General features: G+C 44.7%; 1 protein-coding gene across 3 annotated transcripts in view; it reads left to right on the forward strand.

The window, feature by feature from the left end:
• The window catches only part of LOC140191545 (calcitonin gene-related peptide type 1 receptor-like), a 71,553-nt gene that overhangs the window by 33,438 nt on the left and 26,115 nt on the right, over window positions 1-12,000 (forward strand). For all 3 annotated transcript variants that reach the window (XM_072249011.1, XM_072249012.1, XM_072249010.1), the window contains exons 3-6: window positions 3,048-3,198; window positions 5,416-5,526; window positions 6,811-6,923; window positions 10,261-10,352. In XM_072249011.1, coding sequence (XP_072105112.1) covers window positions 3,048-3,198; window positions 5,416-5,526; window positions 6,811-6,923; window positions 10,261-10,352 — 467 coding nt within the window. The remainder of the gene's footprint in view (window positions 1-3,047; window positions 3,199-5,415; window positions 5,527-6,810; window positions 6,924-10,260; window positions 10,353-12,000) is intronic.

Raw genomic sequence — 12,000 nt, forward strand, 5'->3', positions numbered from 1 at the left:
GTTGGGGTGGTGGGACACTGAGGTGTCATCTGATCGTCGTCTGTTTCCATCAGGGCAGGCAGGTCATCTTCTATGTCTGCCTGCCTCGATGTCGAAGGTCGAGGTTCGTCGTCTGCTGTGGCTGATGTGGAAGGCTTGAAAAACGACAGTATGCTTGACTATTTAGCCTCGCGCATTTTTCTATCATACAGTTCTTTGTAAGCACTCAAATCATCCTGCAAATATGCCCTAAACCTACGTACCCTTTTCTGCAATCATTGCAGTGAAAATTTCACGCAGTTGCTTCACATTCAGTTCCTGGACAACTTCACTTTCAATCCGTTCGCTACTGCATTCAGTTTCGATTGTTATCCTTTCCTCTTCCAATTGCATTAGCTCTTCATCTATCAGTTCTTGGTCAAGGGATGCCAAAACCTCTTCAACATCATCTTCGTCAACTTCCACAAGCCAAACTCACTTTGTCCTTACTTCGTCCACCACGATCGAAACGCTTAATTATGTCTAGTTTTACGTTAAGTGTAACACCCTTGCGAGCTCTTTTAGGCTTTTCCGATACCTTAGAACTCATCTTGTAAACGGATGCTCAAAATAAATGGATATAAAGCACAAATGCTCACAGGCACGCGTTTAAGCAATGCAGTTCTGGGGGAGGAGCTTGGCTGCTCGGGGCACGCGCTGCCTTTTTTCGTAACAGTGAAAACATCTTCTGTTAGTGAAAACAGGTAACTAATGTAGGTCTTTCGTATCAGTGAGGTGTCGTAAAGCAAACGTTTGAAAAGCGGGGGACACCTGTAACATGTTTGTCACAAAGTTGCCTGATCATAGCATTACGGTTGAGGATTTGTTCTTTCTCTCCTCTTCCCTACATCTCCCAGAAAAGGACAACTTCCTGACCTTTGCCCTAAATTTGCCTTTGCTTGTTTCATGTAGTGACCCCCTTTTTCTTATCCCTCAATTTAAAGTAAGAATCCATATTCACCTTTTCCTTTTTCCCTTGTCTTGCATTCTCTTAAGCATCTCCTTTACAGGTTGAATAGTGAAGGTTTCCCCAGTTTTCCTGATTTGCCAGACCACAGTCATTTAGGACAAACTCTGGCTCTCTCTCTGATGATCTCAAGTGTTTCAGTCTCTTTCTGCCTCACCAACTTCAGTATTCATGATGGGAGAGACCAGAACCGAACCTGGTACTCGCCAAGTTGGTCTGAGCACTGTTTCATCCATGATTTACATTCTAATGGCGTTCAGTAGTCTATTCCCTCTGTTAATGATTTCCCAGAGCTGCTACAGTTGTGGACTTTGTTCAGCAAACCTACTCAGCATTTCAATCAGCTTTGTACTTCACTGTTTCCATTGTGTTCATGGAGCACATTTGTCACCTGTTCCCCTTCCTATCTGAAATGCTTTACAACAGTGTTCCCTCTGTGAATTTTCATCTGCCATCATTGTGTACTGTCACATACTTTCTCTAACACAGTTTCACTAAAAACACTACCTAAGAAGGCCTTCGAGTCTATGCCATCTTCCAGAGGAGCAATCGCATGTCTTATTTCCTGTATCACTGTAACCTATTCTCTGTCACAGTTACCCATCAGCTCTCCTTTGAATCTTTTCCCATTAACCTAAACTGGGGACAGTTTATCCCAGCCAATCAAGTCTTTGCCAGCTTCAAGAGCAATTCCAGCACCCCCCAGCCATTTCCCTGTACCCTATTCTCTTTCACGTGGCCCCAGTGCCCATGCTTATTAAACTCATTGGGGCTCCACTTCTTACTCCCCCTAAACTCAGCAGGGCCCTGTTTCCTGCACTTCCTTAATACTCGCTATGTTCACGTGAAACTTCATTCTATGATGGGTAATATATTTATTTATTGTATTGCCATAAAATAAGTGATTAAAAGTGTGGAGAGCTATTAATAAAAAGTAACATTTAGTAGTCTAGTAAATCTGCCATTCAGGCACAACCAAAGTCTTGATGGTGCAGGATTATTACAGTGTTGTTGTATTGTGCTGTCATCTTGAAAATCTCTTTCCTTCTGTCTACCTTATTGTTCTCGTTAAGACCATTTCTTTCAGCTTAGTGCTTGTAAGTAAATGTTCTGTATTTAATGATTGTGAGAAACTGAAAGTAACAGAAGTAGTCAAGTGCTGGAGAAGTTAAATGGGATGAAAGATCAACAACTATCTTGGACCTGATCATTTTAATAGAGGGTTTCAGAGATGGTGGTTTCAGATCTGGGATTTCAGATCAGATTTGACAGTTTCCATTTCCCTTGTCCAAAACAACTTATCTTCAATGTGGATGGAGAGTCCCTCTATAACTCCATCCTACATTATAATGATCTGAGGGCCTTCCACTTCTTCTTTGAACAGAGGCTCAACCAGATCCCTTCCATGAACACTCATTCACCTAATGGAACTTATCCTCATGTTGAACAACTTCTACTTCAACCTCTTTCCCAATTCTGATGGAGGTCCACAAACGTGAACCGTTAACTGTCTCACCCTCCATAGATATTGCCCGACCGGCTGAGCATTTCCTGCGTATTCCGCTTTGTTAAGAGGGAAAGATAGGCCTATAAGCCTGACATTGGCACTGGGAAGCATGTTGGAATTCGTTACTAGGCACATAGTAACAAGGCAATTATGAAATCACAGTATGGTGTTATAGGTGGAAAATCACAATTGCTAAATAAATAAACTGAGGTTTTTTTTTCAGCAGTTCAGTGGTAAATGACTGGATTTTGCTTAACTATCATCCAAGAATTTGTTGCACAGGATCTTTGCTTCAGAATAGTGGTTGATCAAATCTGAAAATGGTTTAACTCAGCATCAAATCAGGCAAACAATTAACAAGTAAATGATCAAGTCAACTGCTGCCTAACTTTCATATGAACTATTTCTGCTTTGTGTTGTGAAATATGAAGTGAGTTTAAAAAAAACTTGGCAATATGACAGAGGATATAACACGCAAGTCAATAACATGGAGAAACAAACACGAGGCTGCTGAACAGTTCAAGAAGTTCACAAAGAAATACTTTTCCTTTCCAGTTAGCCTGCTGGGAACACAGCACAGTTCAACCAAACAGAGAAACAATGGCGAGTCTGCTGCCGTCACTGACTGAGTCACGTTCCATAATAATGTCAGCACAATATAAGTGTTATTTAAAAATCATCAGAGATCCACCATATAAAACGAAAGGTATGTACCAAGCATGCAGTAACCTCGAAAAAGTTAACACCAAGACAAAAATAAAAAGCTGAAGATTCAGCTTTCTCAAGAACTATATGACAAGGGAAAGCGGTGGAGCCGTCACATTGACAATATGCATTCTGGGAGTGGTTATGACACTGTTCTTTCTCACTCTGGAAATGGGTACACTGGGTTATCACACGGTCCTTTCACTCTCTGTGACTGGGTACTCTGGGTCATCACACTGTCCTTTCACACTCTGTGACTGGGTACACTGGGTCATCACACTGTCCTTTCACACTCTGTGACTGGGTACACTGGGTCATCACACTGTCCTTTTGCACTCTGGAACTGGGTACACTGGGTCATCACACGGTCCTTTCACATTCTGGGGCTGTGTACACTGGGTCATCACACGGTCCTTTCACTCTCTGTAACTGGGTACACTGGGTCATCACACGGTCCTTTCACTCTCTGTAACTGGGTACACTGGGTCATCACACAGTCCTTTCACTCTCTATAACTGGGTACTCTGGGTCATCACACTGTCCTTTCACACTCTGGGACTGGGTACACTGGGTCATCACACTGTCCTTTCACACTGTGCAAATGGTTACACTGGGTCATCATACTGTATTTTCTCTCTCTTGGACTGGGTACACTGGGTCATCACACTGTCCTTTCTCACTTTGACTGTGTACACTGGGTCATCAGACTGTCCTTTCTCACTCCGACTGTGTACACTGGGTCATCACACTGTCCTTTTACACTCTGTGTCTGGGTACTCTGGGTCATCAGACTGTCCTTTCTCACTCCGACTGTGTACACTGGGTCATCAGACTGTCCTTTCTCACTCCGACTGTGTACACTGGGTCATCACACTGTCCTTTTACACTCTGTGTCTGGGTACTCTGGGTCATCAGACTGTCCTTTCTCACTCCGACTGTGTACACTGGGTCATCAGACTGTCCTTTCTCACTCCGACTGTGTACACTGGGTCATCACACTGTCCTTTTAAACTCTGTGTCTGGGTACTCTGGGTTATCATACTGTCTTTTCTCTCTTGGGCTGGGCACACTGGGCCATCACACTGTCCTTTCTCACTCTGACTCGGTACACTGGGTCATTGGACTGTCCTTTCACACTCTGTGACTGGGTGCACTGGGTTATCACACTGTCCTTTCACACTCTGAAATTGGGTACACTGGGTCATGACACTGTCATTTCCCACTCTGTGACTGGGTGCACTGGGTTATCACACTGTCCTTTCATACTCTGTGACTGGGTGCACTGGGTTATCACACTGTCCTTTCTCACTCTGACTGGGTACACTGGGTTATCACACGGTCCTTTCGTACTCTGGGACTGGTTACACCAGGCCATCACACTGCGCTTTCACATTTCAGCCCAGGATTTGTCGTCAGATCTATCATTGCTGAACTTTCTTCATGATGCAGTTTCATGCCTTGTAATATTGCATTGATGTTATAATATAGAGGATTTGCTGCTTTGATAGAGACACATGGATTTACATTTCATTTCCTTCACTTTTGTTTGTAAGGGTTAGTAAATCTGCATTGTTCTCAGCAGGCTCCTTTTTATTGATGAGCTGCATTGAAGTCAGTTGGCCAGTTTAAAGTGTGTGCCTATCTGGTCTTTTCAAATCTTGCCCCTGTCTTTGGACGGCCAGGCTAAGAGAAGTAAGGAGCTGGATAGGCTGTCGGCTTGGAAGAAATGATTTCAAAGGGGAAGCCAGCACTCTGCTTTTCACTGCCGTGTAGTGGCTGTGCAAAAGTATCTTTCACCATCTCAGGATGTTCCAAAATCTGGCCCTAAGTAATTAAGTACTGCTGTGTCAGTGTTGTAATTCAGTAAACACTACATGAAAGTTATGTATTGCAAGATTCTGCTATAAACAGGTGCTTTTGATGTTGGATAAACTGTTTTTAGTGATTGTGGTTGAGGTGTAAGCATTGCACCAGGGTTAATTCATTCAAATGGTAACCTGAGATCATTCTGTATCCACTTGACGGGGCCTCAGGTTAACGTCTCACTTGGAAGACATCGGACTCACACACAGTCTTCTGTTTCTACTGCTGAACTGTAATAGAGAGGGAAGATAGCCCAGCACACCAAGTTTAAGGTTTAGTGAAAACAAGTTGGGTTATTCAGAGGACCAGATAAGAAAGGGAGAAAGTGGACGTTTAAAGCACTGCTTTTGCACAGGGTCCTACTGCAGTCGTACCTGGGATGGATGGCTCTGTTGGGAGGACGCTCCTGCCAAGTCAACCTCTGTGCAGCATTGCCCTAACTACTTCCAGGACTTTGATTACACGGGTAAGTCAGTAAAATACTAGTCTCTTCCACCCCACCCCCCCCAAACCTCACCCTGCCCGTTATCTTAATTATTCTGTAATCTGTGATAATACACAGTGCAGTGGGAAAATCCAAACATTGCTTCCCCAACAGATTATTCTTACTTCATTCCTACCTTGCCCATCTGTATGCTTCCCCTGAGTGGCTTCCTTGACACCCAATTCTACTTCTCTAGTGCTGCTGTCAATATCCCAGTCCTGGATAAGATGCAGTTCCATCTGTTTAGACACTGAAATGGCTGAGGATGTGTGTGAACCTCACCATAGCATCTGTGAGCCACCAATTGCAATACCTGGCCCAGTTCCTTCGAGGTTAAATCTGCCTGATGACCTTGGTCTCCATTTTACTGCAAAAAAAATCTCCAAACCACCTGTCCTGTCATCACAATGGCTGACTACTTCTAACTCCTATATTCTATCGACACTCAGTGGCCACTTTATTAGGTAGACTTGTATAGCTATGCCAGTCATGTGGCAGCAACTCAATACATAAAAGCATGCAGACATGGCCAAGAGATTCAGTTGCTGTTCAGACCAAACGTCAGAATGGGGAAGAAATGTGATGATCTAAGTCACTTTGACTGTGGAATGATTGTTGGTGCCAGACAGTTTGAGTATCTCAGAAACTGCTGATCTCCTGGGATTTTCACACACAACAGTCTCTAGAGTTTATAGAGAATGGTGCAAAAAAACAAAAATCCAGTGAGCGGCTGTTGTGTGGGTGAAAATGACTTGTTAATGAGAGAGGTCAGAGGACAACGGCCAGACTGGTTCACGCTGATAGGAATGTGACAGTAACTCAAATAATCACACATTACAACAGTGGTGTGCAGAGGAGCATCTCAGAATGTGCAACATATTGAACCTTGAAGTGGATGGGCTACAGCAGCAGAAGACCATGAACGTACACTCAGCAGCCTCTTTATTAGATATGAGGTATATTCCACCTCAACACATACACCAAACAGCTCAAAGACATCAAAATGTTTAATCAAAACTGTGGTAGACAGTGATATAGCATCTTAGGTGTTTCACACTCAGTGACTGAGTATACTGGGTTATTGTGCTGCTGGTTTCCATTAGCTCAGTCCCCTTCTTATTGATAACCTTGGTCTCCCATAGTCACTGCTTTGTTTGTGAATATCAAAATTTGCTGATTACATTCTGTTAGACTACATCTTGCTGTCGAAGAGGCAGATATTTTGCTTGACGAAAGTCTACCATAACCATTCCTCATCTTGTTCAGAAAAGGTAACCAAGATTTGCACCGAGAAAGGAAGGTGGTTCCAACATCCAGAGAGCAACCGAACATGGTCTAACTACACTCAGTGTACAGCGTATACCGAGGGGAAACAGATGGTGAGAAACTTGGCTTAAACCTGGCAGCAAACTGTGCACGTTCTTCACCAGCTCACAACGTCATTTATCACAGAAAAGATTATTTTTAACTACTTACCATCCCATTCCCTACACAGCTCCTCATTCACCATGGCCTCTCATCCATTGCACACGCTGAACTAAAATTACCGTCAGAAATACAGGAGTTCTGTGTGTTTGATTTGTTTATCTCAGACTGGAAGGACGTATGCTGTGGCCCTCCACTGAGATTAACATTAGAACCATTTTCTTGTTCTGATTCCATCATTAAGAGCCCCCATCACCCAAGACATGCCTTCTTCTCATTGCTACCATCAGAGAGGAGGTTCAGGAGCCCGAAGAGATGCACACAACATTTTAGGAACAGCTTCTTCCCCTCCACCATCAGATTTCTGAATGGACAACAAACCAGCCCATGAACAATACCTCAATATTTTTGCTCTCTTTTTGCACTACTTGTTTAATTTAATTTAATATATTGTACGTATATTTCTTATTGTAACTTCTAGTTTGTGTTTATGTATTTCACTGTACTGCAGCCTCAAAACAACAAATTTCACAACACGCCATGTCAGTAATGTTAAACCCGATTCTGATTCTGATCTATCCGGATATCTAAAGAGCTAATGTTGAACAGCAACAGCATCCTGTGCCTCCTCTTCCTTTGCTTTATATTGCTGGAGTGCTTTGTAATTGTATCTGCCAGTGGTCACTCCCTCCCTCCCACCCACTGCTCCAGCGGCTCCCATGGCCCAGTCACCATTCAAACTACCAACGGCAAAGGGTGGGATGAAGATCTTTGGTCACCTCAACGTGGCGATAGAGGCCTGTGTAAAGGTAGTAGTTGGGGTTGGTGGCCCTTATGTGCACAAATTCATGAAGGGCATAGATGAGGTCACAGTCTTTTTCCCAGGGAAAGGGTATGAAAGCCAAGAAGACCTAAGCTTAAAGTGAAACAGCAGAGATTTAAAAGGGACCTGATGAGTAACAACCTCACACAGAGGGTGTGGAATGAGCTGCCAGAGGAAATAGTAGAGGCAGGTACAATTCCAGTGTTTTAAGAAGCATTTGGACATGTACATGAATTGGAATGATTTAGAGGGGTACGAGCCACACTCAGGCAAATGGGACCAACTTAGATGGGTGAGCATGGACTAGTTGATCACCCTGTTATAGGAAAGATGTTATTGGTAAGAGTGTGAAGAAGAATTACAAGAACGTTGCCAGGACTTGAGGGCCAGACTTATTGGAAGAGGTTGGACAGGCTAGGACTTTATTCTCTGGAGTGTAAGACTGAAGGATGACATTATAGAGGTGTATAAAACCAGGAGGGGCAGAGATAGGGTGAATAAACTCAGTCTTTTTCCCAGAGTAAGGAAATCAAGAACTAGAGGACAGAAGTTTTTGAGAGGGAAGAAATTTAATAGGAACCTGAGGGGCAACTTCTTCACACAGGGGTGGTGGGTAGATGGAATGAGCTGCTAGAGGAAGTGATTGGGGGTAGGTACAATAACATTCAAAAGACAATTTGATGGGTATGTGGATAGGAATGGTTTAGAGAGATATGGGCCAAATTCAGACAAATGGGATCAGCTTAGATGGGCATCTTGGTCAGCATGGGTCATAGGGCCTGTTCCTGAGCTGTCTGATTTGATGACTCCATGGCAATGTTGTGGCTTCAAAGGTACGCGAAGGCTGTCTTCTTCCTGAAGATGGTGCCGAAGCTGTCCTTGCCTGTGAGCAAGGGGTTTGCTCTGGGTGGGATTTTCCAGCTGGTGGAATCCACAGAAGATGACTGGACAAGAGGGTTATCCCCTCCAACGCCCGTCTCTTCAATTGTGGTGAGCTTCTCCTCCCCTTGCCTGCACCTTTTGGGGGAGGTGCCCCAAGGGATCAGCCCAACCCCACTCAATCTTTGGACGAGCAGCCTCCGTCACATCATCTGTCCATTCTGCTGATGAAGGAGAAGTTTACCTCATGACAGTTTGATGTCCTGTTCTAGGGGAGGCTGTGGCAAAGCCCTCTACAAGGAGGGATCACTCTGATCCCTCACATGGGAAGAGGGGAGTGAAGAAGCCCCTGTGACACCAATCTCTCCCTGTGGTTGGGAAAGCTGAGGACCTTCCTAAAACTGATTCTCACTGCTCTGAGGAAATTGCCTGTGTGTGTGTGTGTGTGTGTGTGTGTGTGTGTTTTTAACCAGGACCCTCAAAATCTGGGATGTGTCAGCTCCAGTCAGAGCAATTCCCCCCCTGGTGGAGGGAGTGGCTCTGTCTGTGAGGGCATAGTGGCTGTTGAGTGTGGGTCAATCCCAACTGGGTTAACTCCTACCCGGCTACAATTACTCATTGGACACAGTTCATGAAACCCTCTGGAGCAAGTCCCACACAACGCGGGTCATCACTCGGCACTGTCCTCTGTGCTGTTCTATGCTGCACAGAGGGGTTTCCTGTACGGGCTGCTCATTGTCACCCTTGTCTGCCAACTGGACACGCTGTGGAGGTCTTTTCTGAGGTGATACCCGAGGGGAGCTCTCTCTCTGTGCCCAAGTCCTTTCCTTTCACATCAGGGACTTGGGATGGAAAGTGTTGCAGAACGCTTACCATTTCTGCAGTCTGGAAGAGTCTGTGTTTGATTGTACTATACATATCAAATATGGGAGGTAAAGCCGCTGTTTAAGCTCCTGAAAGGATTGCTCCTCAAGTTTTGGCTGCTCTTCAGCCCTTCTCTTCTGATTTTGGGTGCTTTGGGGTGGGATGTGGGCTCAGTTGAGTTAGTTGGGGACCTCCTTAGCAGTCTTCTCCTAGGCTTGACCAAGGTGACCGTTCATAAGTCCAGGTGGGTTCCACCCTAGCTGACTGCCTGCCCCATTTCTGAGGATATGCCTGTGCCTGGGTGTCGCTGAAGAGAGGGAAGGTGATGTCCAAGGCTCACAGGGACATGTAGACACTGCGTCCTGGACAAGGATGGTCACGTTTTAATTTGGTGTCCACTTTGCAAAAACCGAAATGTGAATGAAGTAAATGCATCACTGAGCTTTTCTTAAAAGTAAGGGATTAGACATGAAAGTCATCTATCTAATTGGTAGAATGTGAAACCAGCCTGATTTCCCGCACCTGCTTCCTGTGTCGTTGTGGCTCCTCTCACGTCTCCCCGTGGCTGAGAACAGGATGGCGTTCAGCGCTGACACTGACTCACAGCCTTTGTTCTCATATCCAAATACCAACTTGATTAAGGTAACAGGGGCCCCAAGCGTCAGTGATGTGACCTTGCTGCACATTGATGGCTCATTCTGACTTTTGCATTTGTGTATCTGCAGACTGCAACAATTCTCTATTACGTGGCCATCACAGGACATGGAATCTCCATCTTGTGCTTATTGATTGCCCTTTGTATTTTCTTCCATTACAAGTAAGTGTACACTTTCAAAATCCCCTATTAAAAACTTGCATTTACTTCAATGTGAATGAAGCTCAGAGGTGACACTCTGGAGAAACCCTGGCTTTTTACAAAGTTTGTTTCTAACTGAGAGAGGATAGTCTTGGGAAAACATAGGGGCAGGACTCAATCCAATTCATTCCCCGCTTTGTACATGTGAGAGTTTTGAAACGCAGGCATGAAGTGATAGTCTCTTGATAATTGTCACCTTGAGGGCAGGGTCCACACATCCTGACAAACTCACTGATTAACTTCCGGTCAGCAGACACGCTAAGGCAGCTAGGCACAGCAAGAGGTTTATTATATCATAATGTAATTTAAGTGGACAATGATGATCACAAGAATCATTTCCCGCTATTCGAACCAGGGCGGCAGTGTGCCTCAGAGGTTGTATTCTTTTTGGAAATCTTCACTAAAAAGGAAGCTGTTAATTTTTTACTCGGACTAAATAAGCCACAAGAGAGAAATATTCTGCTGTGGTTTTTGTGTAGGTATTATTTTGGCAACAATTTCCTCTTACGGCATTTCCCCCCGACTCTTTGAACTTTACCGTGTTAGTGAGAGGAATTAATATTAATACGGTTGACCTTCTAATGGAGAAAGGTGGGTTAGTGCATCATGCCCAGGGTGGAGATGAAGTGCTCTTCTTTGAACTTCATTGGAGCATTGTGAGGAGTTTAAGGCAGAGAGGTCAGAGTGGGATGGAGGTTTGAATTAATAGCTCAGGGTCCCTCCTGTGGACTGACAGGAACACCACCTCATCTTCTGTCCGGGTGTGTTGCAGCCCTTGTGACTATCAAGTGCAGTTTCAGACAGCCAATTTTACTGTTGTGTGTCGGAACTGGCTAGTTCTGATGTAAGGCTAGCCACTTAGATTTTCTCTCTCCACAGATGCTGTCTGATTTGCTGGGCATTTCCAGACTTCCTTTTGTCCCAGACTTCCAGCGGCCGCCATTCTGTTTCTCACAGATGTCCTTCTGGTTGTCCCTCCCTCCCTAACCGCCCTGATGCGTCTGTTAACTCGGCGGCTGTGGAAGTGTTGCATCACCTGGACAACCTCGACCTCCACCCTGTCATTGACATTCCCCTGTTCCCTACACCCCTCCAACTCAAAGCATATTCGCTTTCTCAGGCTCCCAGTTCTGATGAAGAGTCCTTGACTTGAAATGCTAACCCTAATTCTCTCTTCCACAGATGCTGCCTGACCTGCTGAGTGCTCTCATTTTAGCTTCTACATTAACTTATTTCACTGGTATAATTTCTTATATAATAATCCCGAACAGCTGCCTGCTTGTTACATTTTTATGATGGAGTAAACACTGTGGTGCAGAAATTTCTAATGGTGCTTTCCAAGGGCCCAGACCAGCCCTAGCCTTGGAAAATGGTGTTGCTTGAAATTTTTAAACAAACTGGCAGCATTTTGTCAAGAGGCATACTGCATGGGAAGGGGCCCTTCAGCCCACCAATTCTGTGCTGACCCATATACACTGATCACATTTTAATTTCCCTACATTCCCATGGGCACCCCCCCCCCCCCCACCTTTCCCTGCAGATTCTACCACTCTCTACACACTTGGGGACTTGGGGCAACTTACAACGGCCAATTAACCTACCAGTGTGC

This window comes from Mobula birostris, chromosome X (genome assembly GCF_030028105.1).
Source record: "Mobula birostris isolate sMobBir1 chromosome X, sMobBir1.hap1, whole genome shotgun sequence".
Classification (NCBI taxonomy): domain Eukaryota; kingdom Metazoa; phylum Chordata; class Chondrichthyes; order Myliobatiformes; family Myliobatidae; genus Mobula; species Mobula birostris.